At 43.5% G+C, this 17,312-nt stretch overlaps 1 protein-coding gene across 2 annotated transcripts; it reads right to left on the bottom strand.

Annotated features, from left to right (window-relative positions):
- Positions 1-395: 395 nt before the first annotated feature.
- On the bottom strand, positions 396-3,886 carry LOC100828265 (pentatricopeptide repeat-containing protein At1g09900). 2 transcript variants are annotated; one of them, XM_024456265.1, is made up of 3 exons: positions 1,978-3,886; positions 837-902; positions 396-721 (listed from the first exon to the last, which is right to left on the bottom strand). In XM_024456265.1, exon 1 carries the CDS (start codon positions 3,831-3,833, stop codon positions 2,070-2,072), a length of 1,764 nt encoding a protein of 587 aa, XP_024312033.1. In that variant the 5' UTR covers positions 3,834-3,886; the 3' UTR covers positions 396-721; positions 837-902; positions 1,978-2,069. The 2 variants fall into 2 exon arrangements, with proteins under 2 accessions (XP_024312033.1, XP_003581269.1); XM_003581221.4 differs by having other exon boundaries at positions 837-1,058.
- Positions 3,887-17,312: the final 13,426 nt, after the last annotated feature.

Below are 17,312 nucleotides of genomic sequence, written 5' to 3' on the forward strand. Positions count from 1 at the left end.
TTGAACCCGGGATTGGCGAGTTTGAACGTGAGCGTCATCTTCGTCTTCCTGGACTTGTAGTTGGCAATCCCCTCAAGTTCAAAGCTGAACTCGGCCGTCGTCGCCAGCCCGTCGGCGCCCATACAAGCGAGGAGCAGTTGTATATACAATGCTTGCGCAACTTATTGAAAGAAAAGAAAAAAAGTACTCCCTCCAATTCATAATAAGTGTCTCAAATTTATTACTCCCTCCGTCCCAAAACAAGTGACGTGGATTTGTATAAGAATCTATACAATTGCACGTCACTTATTTTGGGAGTACAAAGTTGTATTAAGTCTGAGACACTTATCGGAGTAGTAGTATAATCCAACGCGGACAATTAAATCCTAGGCATACTCATGTCATGCACATATTCATACTGAAAGCTAAAATAATCTGTTTTATGGTCAAAATTCTAACAGTGGGATTCTGTAATTTGAGTTTTATTGCTGATTGTTCCCCAAAGAACTACGGAACATGGAGAACTAAGGTCTTAAGTACGATATGGCTGAAGTACACAGCACTTACATATCAATAAGACTCCATGACCTCATCACGACTCAAGAATTGTTGACATTTAGGTGCAATAAGAAAGCTTCACCCTTGATCAAGTTGTCCATGAGAAAATCTCTAGAGCAACTTGTTTAGCAATAATCCTGACTCATTCAGATAGTCCTCAAGTGTCAAAGCTTCAATAAGTATACTGCGATGTCACAAGGAATGCAACAATCAGACACTAAGCCAAAATATCTGCCAAAATAAGTATGTTTTTCTATTTCTACAAGGCCTTAAGAGTATTATATGGTAGAGCACAATACCTGTGATTTGCCAGTATCTTGCAGTTCGCAGACCAAATGAAGTGCCTTGACAGTTTTATCCTCTTCCTGCAGACACTCAGCCTGGAAGATTAGATTTTATCTTTCTTGGTAAATTTTATCATCTATTACTGTACTGTGAGTAATGGAATTAGGAGGGCAGCCTTTCTCGGTCATCTGCTCAAGTCAAGTACTTCAATGGCCTGGAGCCCTGCACCGTGAACCCTTTTTGACACAAGAAACTAATTAGTGTATTGAATTTCACAATATCTGGAAAGCAATCAGGTTGGATCAACTTAGACATTAGCTCTTCACTCATCATCCTCCCGTCAACCCGGCATTCCGCAAACCCTTCACTAGTGTTATAGATAGGTTTACAACTCTAAGATTGCATGTTTGTTATAACTCCAAGGCATTTATCCACATACCTTTGCTCACAGAGGTCACCAGTAATGGCATTGCAATTGACAACATTTACCATGCATCCATGCTGTCATATTTTCTGGGGAAGCCACATTGAAAGTTGCTTCACTAGGGGGACTATTCTCTCTAGTCATATTGGTTATAAGCGACTCAACATTCTCCCACATCTCGGAATTGCCAAATCCTTGGTGTTATAGTTTGATAACATTTGGCTTGCACCCAAACTATACTAAGAGGACACACTGTACTACCGGGTGTAGTTACTCCCATGTTGAATATATATGTGTACAAAAACCAGGCCAGTTGCCAAAACAGATAGTCTGTTTGTAAATGAAGCTACTTGACCAGAACTGTTAACACTGCACTAAAAAACATTTGCAGGCACACAACATTCCAGCTACTTGATCCCTAGCTTAGTCCCAGGACAATTGTCCATCAAAAGAAAAATAATCCAATACTAGCAACTAAATTACTACCCATTCTGCCATTCATGTGTATGTTTCATAAAAGTCTGACATATCCTATTCTGTGGTTACATGGCTTATGGTTATGGCATCACGTTTATATTCCAACATGCTGATATTTTGTAACTAGACATGAAGACTGCAATCATGACCAGCCAAAATTGCAGGATATATTGGAGTACATTGTTACACAACAATCTGAAGAAATGAAGAACTAAGCTCTAAGCCACGATATGGCTGAAGCAAAGAGAACTTACATATCAACAAAACTGAAGCAGAGCTCTCTCCTACTCCATTGCTATGACATAACAAAGTTAAACGCACAAGCTAGCCTGGACATCAACATAACTTAAGAAGTGTGAATACTTTGATCTAACAGTGAAGCATCATTCTTGATCAAATTGTCAACGATAACATCTCTAGAACTCAATGTACTTAACAATTCTCTAGCCTCCTTCATATAGCCCTCATGTGCCAAACCTTGAATGAGTATACTGTACGTGGATTCATCAGGCATGCAACCATCAGACACCATATTAGACAAAATGTCAATGGCTTGATCAGTTTTGCCATTTCTGCAAAGCCCTAGGAGTATTGTGTTGTAGAGAACAGCTTGGGGTGATATGCCTGTATCTTGCAGTTTATGAACCATCTGGATCGCCTCCACAAGTTTATCCTCTTCATTCAGACACTCAGCTAACAGATGATAATTTATCTCTGGGTTGAATCCTTTGCTGCCCATTTCATTCAATAACTCGAGGGATTGTTCCATCTTGCCAGTTTTGGCAAGCCCTTCTATTACTGAACTGTAAGTGACTGAATTGGGACAACAGCCTTTCTCGGGCATTTGCTTAAATACTTCAACAGCCTGCATCGTCAACCCCTTTTGACACAAGAAACCAATTATTGTATTGAATGTCAAAATATCTGGGAGGCAATCAGTTTGGCTCATCTTAGCCATTAAGTCCTCAGCATCCTCCCATCGCTCAGCATTGCACAGACCCTTCACTAGAATGTTATACGTGAAGATATTAGGTTTACAACCATCGGTTTGCATGTTGCTTAGTAAATACAAGGCACCATCCACATGGCCTTGCTCACAGAGCCCACTAACGACAGCATTGTAGGTAACAATATTTGCAGTGCAATCATGCTTTGACATTTTCTCGAGAAGCCGAATCGCCCGCTGGAACAATCCTTCTTGACACAAGGAGCTGATGACCACACTGAGAGTTGCTTCACTCGGGGGACAATTCTCGCTGAACATCTCAGCTATAAGCTCCTCAACATCCTCCCACCGCCCAGCGGTACGCAAACCTTTCAAGACAGTGTTGTAGTTGACAGTGTTCGGCGTGCACCCGTAAGAAGGCAAGCTGTTCAATAACTCGCGAGCATAGTCCACATCGCCTTCTCTGCACATACCATCCATGATAACATTGTATGTGACATTGGTTGGCGTGCAACCCTCCACGCGCATCAGATCGATCAGCTCCATGGCCTGCCGGTAACCTCTACCCTTACACGCTGCTTCGAGGAGGATGTTATAGGTGACGACGTCAGGGGCGCACCCCCGGTAGAGCATATTGTCGAGCAACACGAGCGCGTCCCTGACCTGGCCGCGCACACACAGCGCGTGCATGAGCGGGTTGTAGGCGTACGCGCTTGGCAGCACGGGCATGCCGTCCACGACGCGGCGCGCCTCGTCGAGCCTCCCCACGCGGCAGTATCCGTCGGCGAGGGCGCTGTATGTGACAGCGGTGGCCGCGGAGCCGCACGCCTCGACGACGCGCGCCGCATCCGCGGGGCGGCCGCGGCGGCAGAGGTCGCGCACGAGCCTGTTGGCAAGCGCAACGTCGGGCGGGCAGAGCGAGGACTCGACGACGCGGAGCGCCGCGTCGAGTTCGCCGCGGTGGACGAGCGAGCTCAGGCGGCGGTCTTCCCCGTGCAGACGGCGCGGTGGCGGCGGAGGTGGGTCGGGGTTGGGCTTTGGGAAGCTCGGCGCGTTGGGATTGGAGCTACGTAGGATTTGGGATAGACGTCGCGAATGGGAGGGGTGGCCGGAGTGGGAGGAGACGAGAGTGCAAAGGGTGGGAGGGGATGGCGACGGAAGCATCGTGTCTGGATTTCGTGGTTTCGGCCAGGGATCAGCCGTGTATCTTGGCGCTGATCATCCAACTGCGTAGTAGGGGTGCGTTTGGTTACTGGACAGGGGTGGATGGGATTGGGAGTTAGAAACGGAGGGAGGGATAGCCTGTGTTTGGTTGGGTGGACAACATGAATATAAATAATCAGGTATTTGAAATATTCCTTATAGATGTTGGCTGAGGACATTCGAATAAATTGGCCGGATTTGCTCTATTCTCCCCCTCTCTTTTCTTTTTTACCCAAAAATAGTAGAGAGTCTCCTGCTACGGTATATTAAACAATACTCACATTTTGGCCGGAGTATAAGGTTTACAGTTACATTTAAATATTCACAAACTGGAACAAGTTCCAGCTGAAATTAAAGAGAGTCTGTGAAAAAAGATAAATGAGTGCACGGGTTTTGAGGCACCCTATAGCCTAGCAGAATAAGATCAGCTTTAAGCTTTTTATTCTCCCCTCTCACCTGAACCTTTTTCTCTCACCCCAATTCTTTTTCCGCTATTTTTCCTCGTCTTTTTTTTTAAGGAAAACTGTAAGGGAGATCCCTACAATTTAAATAGGAACCAAAATTCGTATCCCCGAGGATTTGAACCCAGGTGTTGGGATTGTACATCCACTCCTCCAACCAAGTGAGTTAGGCTCACTCCCCCGCTATTTTCCCCATCACTCCTCCCGCCGCCGGCGTTACCCACTGCCTTTGCACTATCAGCGTCGCTACCTTCCACCCGCCAGGGCTACTCTGCTCTTCTCCTCCCTTCTCTTCTACTCCCTCCGTCCCATAATATGAGGCATGCACGCATCCCTAGATTGTCAATTTAGTTAACTAAATATAAATTAAATAATTATATCATTAGAAAGTTCTTTCGATAACGAATCTAATGATGTGCTTTTCGTTAATAAACATACATATTTAATGAATCAAATTGATGATTTAGGGATGCGTGCGTGCCTCATATTATGGGACGGAGGGAGTATTTTGTTTCTGTTGATAATGGGATGGAGGGAGTACTTCAACAACAGAGATTATACTTAGCACGTTTTAGAGTTGCAGCGGAATGAAGAAAGATAAACAAATTCATAGCAATAGCAGTAAAGACAAGAACAGCAAGAACAGTTGTACTTCAACAGAAAATACATGAGTGAGGAACGATATCACCAGAACATGAAGACACAGCGATTTGTTTTCCGAAGTTCAGATTGTTGGCACAATCCTACGTCTCCCTTGAAGGGGCTGAGTCACACAAGACTCACGGACACACAAGTCCACGCAATCCTCCTGAGCTAAGACCTAAGTCTCGCCTAGTTACTCGTGGTAGATCTTGAGGTGATCTCTGGACCTTCACAGACTGGTTGATGGCGAATCACAAGCTTCGATTGCTCTTCAACACTAACTCCTAGCCGTCTAGGTGATGCCAATCACCAAGAGTAATAAGTTTCAAATGCTCGGCTAGAGAGGGAGTCCCATTCTTCACGCTCAGTTCAGCTCTAAGGGTTTTCTCGGGTGTACTTCAAAACATCTCCTTCGGGATCACCACCGAAACCGATCGGGGTGGGTCGGCTTATATAGTCTCGGCCTCCGCCGATCTAGCCGTTGTGACCCGTTGGATAAAGTGATCCCTGAGAATACAGCTCACACTTTATCTCTTTGTCTCACAATGGTTAGATTACGTGGTCAAAACGTAAAGCGACAAAGATTTTCAAACACATTTGAAATCAGAGTAAAGACTTCACGCGGAAGTTTCTGTGAAGCCTGAAATGCTTCATTCTTCACTCCGACGAAAAACACTCACACAAAAAGGTTTTCGCCTAAGCTGAACATGAAGAATAAGGTTTCACCTAAACCAGCTCCACACTTCAAACCCCCCTTAATAGTACGGCGTTCCTATACTCAAGTGAAGGAAAAGGCTACAAAAAGACCTATGAAGAAAGCTATGCTTCACATTCTTCACTGAGTTCTTTATACTTCAAGCCAGTACCTGTACTTCAATCTTTAGGGGTGGTCGATGCCGGCTAAACCAATTCTTCCGAGGAACTAAAACTTGAAACACTCCATGTAACTCATTAGTTCCTCAACCATGTTGTCATCATTCATCAAAACCCATACAGGGGCAAGGTTTCCCTTTCCGTCCCATATATACATGTCAATGTTGTATTAAATCTTGGAGAATTTTATCCGTTATTATTGATATTGAGGAGGTAATCTCATTTTGGCACGCAAATGTTTCCACAATCCAGGTCATCCAGATTAGGAACCAAACATCAACCTGGCTTATTCATGTTAGGCAACCAAACACATAAAAGTGATAGCCTATTTCTTTTTCGATTTTGTTATTTTTGAAGTCGCTTGTTTTTAGTGGACGTGTTTGGACGTCAGATTTTAATCCAATGATAGAATGTAGAGATGGGAGAGTGACTACAACTCGCGGGTCTTGATCCAATAGTTTTGATACGTCAACTGACATTTAAGACATTTTACTTAAAAGTCAGGCGACTGAAAAATAGTCACACATTTTTTACATGAAACTGCACATAAGAGTTTTACCCTTTAATATACCCTCAAAATAAATGTTATTTTTTGTTTACTTTCATTTGAAATCACTACCATCAAAAGTACGCAAAAAGTACACGCTTCTCCAAAATATGACTGATCAAACGGTAATACATATAACAAGGTCACAACGAGGATTAGAAACGTGATCAGACGGTAATACATATAATGAGGTCACAACGAGGATTAGAAACGTGAAGCCTAACAACACTAAGAGAATCTCCAATAGCTGACATGCAGGAGATATGAGGATAGGAGAGAGAAGAATTTGAGAAAAAAATCTTAAGTATAGGAGAAAGAAGAATTTGATGAAAAAACTAATTCACTAAAACCAACTTTAGAGATAGGATAGAGAAGAATTTGAGGAAAAAATCATGTCAGCAGTTTCCTAAACTCAATTCCCTATTTTCTTCTATAACTCACACTGACATACGGGACCCACATGTGAGTTACATGATCCTTTTTTACTCTTCTTTCTGTATCTCCCTTTCCCGGTCTCCGTTGCCACGTCCTGCCGCCTCCCTGCTCCTCCTACTCCGCCACCGCCCATTGCATCCCACCAACACGTACCCACCGCTCGCTGAATTCCGTTGCTTGCGCACTGAGAACATCTTCAACAGCATACCCATATTTTGAGTTAGAAGGTCAGGGTCGGGGGTGGGCACGAAAATGGCCGGAGCGAGGCAGTTATTCTCCCGCGCGTGATTTGGGTCGTTTGGGTATTGTCGCTTCGAATACGGATATTTGAGGTACTGGGAGCTAAAATATGGGTAGCTACCCAAAAAAATTTGCGTATCCATCAAATATGGATATGATGCTATAGCCTTTTTTTGACCAAAATACTTATATTAATGGTTTTTGAGTACTTTGACCAAATATATGGGTAAGTTGTTGAAAATCCCCTGAGGCCGGCCCGTGCGCCACCTTCGCGCGGGTCGACTCATCAGGCTCATGACCTGAAGACTGCGGGTTCAAATCCTGTCCCCGCCTAATCACGTCAGATACTCGTACGAGTCCTGATCACCTGGGTCAAAGAATCTATGTTCAAGTCGCCTGCCTAACAAATAGACGATAGCGTACTGTAGTTAGTCTGTTCCGTTGGTCCGATCCTACCATGGAAAGGGTTGCTGTGTCAAATCGATATTGTGTCGGTGTTCAGTGAAGATAGGAAGAAGTCAAGGCTGTGTCTTTCTCTTTAGTAGTATAGTATCCAGGTTCACCTATTTTATTTCCGTTGTTGCTCTTCAAAAAACGCATAGAATAGTATCAGTGGCCTTCGTCGATGGGACCTCCAGTGTATGAAACTAGTATTTTTTCATGGAAGTTCGTGAAAGAATGTTCTTGTTTTTCGTTGGAAACACCAACGCCAACGTCAAGATCAGTCTCATTTCTCTTTTCGGGAGCAGAGCTTAAAAAGATGGGAAATTCCAATGATTCTTCGTTCATTAGAATGTCGATTCCTCACAATCGCTTGACAAGGGCAGGGCGTCGAGGACCGGGGAAGGCCATCGGGGCAGGTCCAGGAGGCAGCCACAGAGCTCCTCAGGGCTAGTGCTGGCCGAATCGGACAAGGGCGCATAAGACACGTCGTCGATCTCGATTCGGCCCGGGAATGGGTTCCGAGGGGCTACCGAACTACCTATTGTGAAATGAATGAATGAGAATGAATCTTTGTGTTGTTCCATTGATTGATGATTATATTTATACAAGGGGAAGGGGCACTCGCGTCCCAGTTTTGGGAAAATTGGGACGCGAACGGTTCCAGGGTTAATTGCCTAATTAACTATTGATTAACTAATAATTAATTTTAATTGATCATAAATAATTATTCTCAACACTCCCCCTTGATCAATTTGCTCCGTTGATTTGTATATTCTTGAATCATCATGGAATCTTGAAATCTTGTAATTTCCTCCAAAAACCCTGTGGGAAAAATATTGAGGAAATAATAGTAATATTTATATGTCATGAAAAACTCCCTTTAAAACCCAATGGGAAAATAAAGAGAAAATGGTATAACATATACTGCATATTGTCTCTTGATAATTCATCTCGAATTATGTGAACAATAAATATGCCTTGTATATTATCCACAAAAACCCCGGTGGGGAAAATAGAAAATTTGACTTATAATCTTATGTTAATATTGTCTCATTAAAAACCTTTTATGAGAAACTAGTGAGTAAAACGAAAAGAGTGCAATATGATGTTATGAACAGGTTAAACTCAGGTGAATACTCCCCCTGATGCTTGCAAAGTTTTAAGTCGTCACATAACAATCCCATATACACATTTCTGAAATGTGGAGTTGGGTAAGGACTTAGTGAACAAATCTGCGAGGTTATCACATGATTTGGTTTGCAAGATATTTATCTCCCCATTTTGTTCTAATTCATGAGGATAGAATAGTTTAGGTGCAATATGTTTAGTTATATTGCTTTTTATATAACCCATTTGCATCTGTGCAACATAAGCAGGATTATCCTCATACATAATTGTTGGTGATTCAATCGAACCAATACCACATGATTGTTGTATGTGGTTAATCATTCTGCGTAGCCATATACTTTCACGAGATGCTTCGTATAAAGCTATTATTTCAGAATGATTTGTGGATGTAGCCACTAGTGTATGCTTAGAAGACTTCCACGATATGGCTGTCCCACCGTGTAGGAACACGAAGCCGGTCTGGGATCTGGTATTGTGGGGATCAGATAAATAGCCAGCATCAGTGTATCCGATTAATTCAGAGTCTTGGTTTTCCTTTTGGAAATATAGACCTAGATCTTTAGTGCATTGTAGGTAGCGAAAAACTTGCTTGACTCCTACCCAATGACGTTTTGTTGGAGGTGCGCTGTGTCTTGCTAGTAAATTTACCGCAAATGCAATATCCGGCTGGGTGCAATTTGTTAGGTACATTAATGCCCCAATAGCAATAAGATATGGGAACTCATGTCCCAAAATTTCCTATCCATCACCTTTTGGTTTGAATGGATCTTTTTCTACGTCTAGAGATCGAACTACCATAGGTGTTTGCATGGATAGGATTTGTCCATGTTAAATTTCTCCAAGATTTTCTGGATATATGTTGCTTGGTGAACCAATATTCCTGAAGTAAGGTGCTCAAGTTGTAAACCTAAACTGAACTTGGGTTTACCCAAATTTTTCATTTTAAATTCCATCATTAGGTGATTGTATGTATCACCAAACTTCTTGATGTATACAGTTGGACAATCATCATTGTTTGAGTATTCTTTCAGTGGAATAAACTCATTAGTCAGCTGTACCAATTTGTCAGTGAAGCGATCCTCCCCCTTACTAGGGTTCGATCTCTATGTTTACCGTGCTAGTCCCTGGATCGACTCACTAGCACACACAGTTTCATGATGAAATATACAGAAACAAAGGTCAAAGTACTTTATTACATCGCATCATTCAGAATTTAAATAGTACTTACAACCTCGCATGACCCCTTGGGCCAGCATAATCAAATATTGTTTCAACATCTTAAAACATTGTTTTCAAAACTGCAGCGGAAAAGGTTAGAACGTAAGGGCCTCAACTACTCCAAGGTGAGAGCATGTTGGAATGTAAGCACATGACCCACGACAAAACGACAAACCTCACTCATCGTCGGATCCACCTGCATTGTTAATTCCAGCCACTACGTGGTCAATACATTTGAATGTATTGGCAAGTTCACCAGAGATATAAAGGACCTACCAAGTACATGCATAATTTGGCTATGTGGAGTTTGGCTGTTTGCATAAAAGCATCATAGTTCAATCTTATCATGTTTAAACAAATAGTTTTGAATTCTATTGGACACGGGGTAGAAACACCCATGCTCCTATTAACCTAGGCACATTGAGTAGAAACATCAATGCTCCTACCCAGTTCAATCCATTCGTTTTATTATGAAATTGGAATGAGTGAGACCTTCCTTACAGCCCCAATATCTAGTTGCTCATAATTGTCCGTAACCGGGGACACGGCTAAGCACTTAGTTTGACACTCTCGAGAGGTGGTACACTTTACCCACAAGAAATCGACGTGTTAATCTCTTGCTGTCCTCCAGGTGGAGTAGCAACGGCATCGATTACAGGAATTTTCAGAACATATTCCTCCAAACCACCTGAGGGACGCGTTCCAACCTACACTGCTACATACCGATGTCACCTCGGATCCAGGTTCATATTTCTTACATCCATCCTGGCAGAGCCCATATTACCATGTGGTTGTACTGGAAGCTACTAAACAGGAAACTAGTCCAGTCTCTGGTTACCCCGGGTGGCATTCCTCAGTTGCAACGCAGGCGCTCCCATAGAAATGGCGAGACGACTCATAGAAATGGACCCATAGAAATGGACCTGACGTCGCATACATCTCCACTTCCTCAAAGCAGCCCACCCAAGACGGTTCATTGAATTACTTGTTTTGCCATACACTAGGAAAACCATATTGTAATTCAATAGCATCACATTGTAATAATACCTCCCTCGTATATTATCATAGCATAGCATTTTACTACTACGATGGCAATTGGTGGTGAGGACATGGCAAAGGTATCATATACTACTAGGAGAATCATAGCTAGCATAGATACAATAATAATCCTAATAATGCAACTAATAAATTCTAGTGCATAATAAAATAATAGGATGATGGTCAAAGTGAACTTGCCTTGATAACAGTTGGTATTCAAGCACTCTTCACAATCACACAGTTCGCTCTCCGAGAAAACTAAACAATACAAACAATGCATACATAAACATACAATACAATCAAATGGAAAAGAGTATGCCATGATGCAATGCAAAACATGTGTCATGATTTGGGTTGATTTTGTTTGGGTGATCAACTGATCCTAAGCTTTGGTAAAAATAAACACATGCATAGGGTTTGAACAAAAAGCAAAAGTTAGGGTTTAAACACTAAAATAAGGTTTTATTTGCATCTGCAAAAGTGCCATTTCTAATTATTCCGGGAATTAAAATTAGATTTTCATTTTATAATTCGGTGCCACGTGTCACATCCCTATTGGACGATACCGGTTCGGTTAAAAGAAAAAAATGGGATCTAATCTCGACTGTTGAGATGAAATGGACGGCCGACATGCGCTAGGGTTTTACCGGGCGGCGGCGGCGTTCACCGGAGTTGGAGGAGACAGCGGCGCGGGCACGGGGGCAGCAGCGCGGGTGGTTCGGGCGACGCGGGCGGACGGGGAAGTGCGCGTCGGGTGCGGCGCGTCGAGGCGAGGACGGAGACGGGCTCAGCGAGGCTCGGGGCGGACGGAATCCTTGCCTAGGACGACTTGGCCGTGACGGTGGGCGGCGGAGCTCCGGCGAGCGACGGCGAGGCGCTGTGGTTCACGGAAACGGAGACGGCGCGTGTCAAAGGGTGCGCACGGTTGAGGGGCGCCAGAAAATTGAAGACGCGGGCGGAGAAGCTCACCGGCGAGGTTGGCGCGACGCGAAGACGGCGGCGGCGGCGCTAGGTTTTCGGCGAGCAATCGCGGCGGCCTGGGCGCGTAAGAGAGAGAGCGAGCAGAGGGGAAAGAGAGAGGAGAGCTAGGGCTTTTAAAGGACGCGGGCGGTGCGCTTCGGGAAGGTCAGGATCTCCAGATTCCGGAGATTGCGGCGGCACGGACTCAGCGGCGGCGCGGGCGGCTTTCCTTCCGGGGAAGAAAGCCCTGACAGGTGGGCCCCACCTGTCAGTGGCTGCGGGCGCGCGCGCGGGCCGGTTCGGCTAGGGCGGTTCGGGCGCGGTCGGTTCTGGGTCGGTTCAGCCCAAGCGGTCGGACCGGTCCGGTTTCCTTTTTTTTTCCCTTTTTCTCATTTCTTTGATAAATTTTGATTTTGAACTCCAAATTGGCCCAAATAAATTCCAGAAAATTTGTAATATCATGTTTTATCATGATTCAAATTTTGGGAGTAATTTCCCTTCAAAATAAAATATATAAAAATACATTTGCCCTATAAATGCCTTTAGGGCTATATAACTATTTAAATAAAATACTTTTTCAACTCCAAATAATTATCCAAAAATTATGGGATAGCTTATTTATGCAATAAACCACTTTTATAAATAAACCTTATTGGTTTGAAGATCCAAAGCTCAAATGGGTGTAAACCCTAGGGTTTAAATTTAAATAAAATCTTTTAAAGCCTTTTGAGATTCAGATTTGAATTCAAATATGGAATTGTGGCATGATGCTTATGAATGCAATGCATATGAATAGATTTGAAATTTTGGGATGTTACAGTCAGACTATGTTGATAAGCCATATAGTGACTTATTAAGGTTTTACACTATTCATGTTGCGTCTTTTGTGTGCATTTGGAAATTGGGATTTCTCAAGGAACCTATATGTCCAAAATAAGTGACTCATAAAGATGTTTTGTCACTACGTCTATCAACTGCATAAATAGACGATTTAGAACTGCCACTGAAATATGTTATCGGAAAATGATTTCATGCATATATGGAGAATTGGTTTCGGGTATCTCCATGAACCCTAGTGCTACAGGCCTCGCTTTTGAGTTTCACCACCTCGTTATTTTCATTCTTGTTACGGAAGAAAAATTGGTGTAGGTATTACTTTGGCTGATACCTTCCTTTTTTATTGAGCAAAGCTGATTCTGCTTGAATTGCATCCTTTGATTGAATCCAGTCCGAGTGTTTACACACTATGCCAAGGCCATGGTCTTTGGACCAGGATCATTAGGGAGGTTCTTTGCAATTATAGTGTAGGATGTATGTCGACAATTTTGTAGTCTTTTGATGATTCTCCAAAATTTAGATGTTTGTGCATGGTTCAGTGTGTTGATCAGACACACGTGAGATCATCGTATAGATGATTATGTACCAATGATGACTGTTCGCAGTTTCCCAATGCGGTCAAGTCTAGGTATTCCGATGTCCCAGTCATTGTGTGCACTATCGAGCTGGGTTTGTGGAGGTTTCCCTTCCACTGGGCGTATACTTCCCATTTGGTATCTATCAACGTGAAGTTGAATTGCATTTACTGATTTTTGAGAGTATGCTCAGAAGTTTTCTTTGTTGCTTGCGAGGAGCTGAATCATGTGGTGTGCCCATACTTCTCCCCCTCGTGTAATGAATGGGGAGTTGAGTGGTTTTTTTATTGGTACCTCCACTCTTTCAGCCATATTCATTGCATGATTTAAAGGATTTTTATGATACCGTTGTAGTCAGTAAATGAGTATGGCAGATTATTGGCAATATGTTGCAAATGAATGATTTTCTGAACTAGAGGTTCAGATCCTTGAGTACGTGGATTTGAGGAGAAAATGTGTTGGACATTCATATTGATTTCCTGGCATTTTTTCTGGTACTTGAAATCTCCGCCTAATGCCTGGAAATGCTCCTCGGTGAAATAGACAGTGTACTAGCCATAAATAACTCCCCCTAATAGGTGCTCGAGGTATTTGTAAATGACAGAAAATATAGTTATTGTAACATCCCAAAATTTCAAACCTTTACATGAGCATTGCATCCATGAGCATCATGCCACAATTGCATGTTTGAATTCAAATTTGAATCTCAAAACGTCTTTAAAAGTTTTTATTTCAACTTAAACCTTAGGGTTTTACACCCATTTGAGTTTTGCATCTTCAAACCAATAGGTTTTATGTATAAAAGGGGTTTAATGCATATATAAGCTATCTCATAATTTTTGGATAATTATTTGGAGTTGAAAAATTATTTTATTTAAATAGATATATAGCCCTAGAGGCATTTATAGGGCAAATGTATTTTTATATATTATATTTTGAGGGGAAACTACTCCCAAAAGTTGTATCATGGTAGAACATGATTTTACAAATTTTCTGCAATTTATTTGGACCAATTTGGAGTTCAAAATCAAAAGATACAAAAGAGAAACAGAAAAAAAGAAAAAAAGAAAAGGAAAAAAAAACTGGACCGGTCCGGCCCACTTGGACCGAACCGGCCCAGCCAGCGCGAACCGCGCCCGAACCGGACCGCGCGCCCGCGTGGGGTCGCTGACAGGTGGGCCCCACCTGTCGGGATCGTCTTTCCCGCAGGGAAGGTGGCCGCGATTCACGCCGGAATCACCGCCCGCGCCGTCTCCGCCGGATTTCTGCGGATCCCGTTATCCCCGTCGCTGCCCGAGCACACCGCTATAAAGCTCTCGCTCCCCTCTTCTCTTTTCCCCTTTTCCCCGCTCCCAATTTCGCCTCGAGGCCGCGGAATTGCTCGCCGGAGCTCCTTCGTGTCACCGCCGATCTCGCGCCGTCACCGCCGCTCCGGTGAAGGATCCGCGCCGCCGACCGCGCGGCCGTCTCCGCCTCGCGCCCCCGAGCCGCCCGCCACCCTGAGCTGCTCCCTGCCGCCCCGCGCGCCCCGCGCCGCGCCGCCACCCGCGCGCCGCCCGCGCCCCTCCTCCGCCCCACGCACCCCGAGTGGCGCCCGACGCCCGCCGTCCCGAGCACCCGCCACCGCCGTCCGCCCGCCTTCCAGAGCCCGCGCCGCCGCCATCGGTCATCTTTTCCAAGACCGGCAGCTCCCTGGTAAAAAATAAAAAACCTAACCCTAGCCCCCGACCAACCACAACGCTCCACGTGGCAGAGTTTTTTCTTTTTCGGCCGAAATACAAATAGCACTTTTGCAGAAAAGCCCCTGTAATTTCAAATGCTTGTAACATTTAAACCCTTTGGCCAAATTTGACAAACTTGAGCTTTTTGGAAAGCTCCAAACCTGTAGAATCTTTTGGCACTGTTTAAATTTGAATTTGAATAATTGAATCACAGTCAATTTACAGAATAGTGTTTAATACCATTTAATTCATAACTAATTATTTAGAAGTCCTTTTTGAATGAAACCAGTGCCTAAAATTTTGTTTAATCATCCTCTATCCATTGGGATAGAGAAATAAATATTTTTAATTAATTGTTTGCCTGATGCCAATAAAACCTCATTTTAGGGTTTAAACCCTAGCTTTTGCTTTTTGATTTAAAACCCTATGCATTTTTTTTTAATTACCAATGCTTAGGATCAGTTGATCACCCAAATAAAATAAACCAAGTCATGTCACATGTTGCATTGCAATCATAGCATATCTTATTTTTGTCGTGATGTGAATTGTGTGTTTATGTATGTGTATGTTTGTTTGTCTCGTGTAGTTTTCTCGGAGAGCGAACCTTGCGAGTGTGACGAGTGTTTGAACTCGAACTACCGTGACAAAGGCAAGTTCACTTTGATCATTTCACCTATTATTTTACTATGCACTAGATGTTTTATTAGTTGCATTGTTAGGAATATTATTGTACCTATGCTAGCTATGAATCTCCTAGTACTATAGGATACCACTGCCATTCCCTTACCACCAATCGCCAACGTAGGTAGTCAAATGCTATGCTATGTTAGTATTCGAGGGTGGTATTGTTACAATATGTTATCATTGTCATTGAGGAGTAATTTTGGATACTTGGCAAAACAACCCCAACGAATCATCCTGGGTGGGCGGCTTTGAGTTTTTGGATGTCGTGACATTAGGTCCATTTCTATGGGGCCCGCTGAGTTGTCTCTCCGTGTGATTTGGGAGCGTCCATGGCCGTCTCCCCGTGCGATTCGGGGAGCGCCTGCGTCACAATGTGGGATGCCACCCGGGATAACCAGAGACTGGACTAGTTTCCTGTTTAGTAGCTTCCAGTACAACCACATGGTAATATGGGCTCTGCCAGGATGAATGTAAGACATATGATCCTGGATCCGAGGGATTGTGCAGATGTAGCCGTGTAGGTGGGAACATAGGTCCCTCAGGTGGTCTGGGTGATTATGGTCTGAAAATTCCTGTAATCGATGCCGTTGCTACTCTACCCTGAGGACAGCAAGGGATTAACACGTCAATTTCTGTGGGGAATGTGTACAACCTCTCGAGAGTGTCAAACTAAGTACTTAGCCGGGTCCCCGGTTACGGACAATTATGAGCAACTAGATATTAGGGTTGTAAGGAAGGTCTCACTCATTCCAATTTCTTAAATAAAATGAATGGTTTGAACAGGGTAGGGGCACTTGATGTATCTACTCAATGTGCTCTAGGTTAATAGGAGCATGGGTGTTTCTACCCCGTGTCCAATAGTGATAAAACTATTTAATAAAATGATAGGGTGATATGTTGATGCTTTTATGCAATTAGCCAAAACCCCACCTAGCCAATACTGCATGTACTTGATAGGATCTGTTATAACCCTTTGGTGAACTTGCCAACACATTCAATGTATTGACCCCCTAGTGGCTGCAATGTTTAAATGTTGTAGGTGAACCAGGTGAAGAGTGAGGTACGAATTTTTAGGGTTGCGAGTTTACATTCCAACATGTTTCGACTTTGGAGTTGTTATGGGACTCCTGCATCTACTACTTTCCGCTGCAAGATTTTATCTTCTTCTAAGCTAACCCACGAGGTTATACAATATGTAAGGTTCTGGATCAATGCGATGTAATATACTTTTGACCTTTGTATCTTGATATTACATCTTCAAACTATGTGTGCTAGCGAGTCGATTCAGGGACTAGCACTGTAAGCACAGAGATCGAACCCAATACGAGGTCGGTCGCTGCAGATGGTATCACTTGGAGACACTACCTGATGGGGAAACATTGTGAATTGTTCACGGATCACAGAAGCCTGAAATACATATTCACCCAGAAGGAGTTGAATCTGAGGCAAAGATGGTTAGAACTGATAAAGGATTATGACCTGAGTCCGCAATACCATCCAGGCAAGGCTAATGTAGTAGCCGATGCTTTGAGCCGCAAGGGCTATATAAATGGACTGACAGCTGGAGAGTTATCGCCAGAATTGTGCAAACAGTTCAAGGACCTGAGACTTGAGATTGTACCGGAAGGACATTTGGC

This window comes from Brachypodium distachyon, chromosome 5 (assembly GCF_000005505.3).
Source record: "Brachypodium distachyon strain Bd21 chromosome 5, Brachypodium_distachyon_v3.0, whole genome shotgun sequence".
Classification (NCBI taxonomy): domain Eukaryota; kingdom Viridiplantae; phylum Streptophyta; class Magnoliopsida; order Poales; family Poaceae; genus Brachypodium; species Brachypodium distachyon.

Excerpts from the sequence above, each read along its gene's own strand:
- LOC100828265 (XM_024456265.1), bottom strand. The coding sequence starts at position 3,833 with ATGCTTCCGTCGCCATCCCCTCCCACCCTTTGCACTCTCGTCTCCTCC.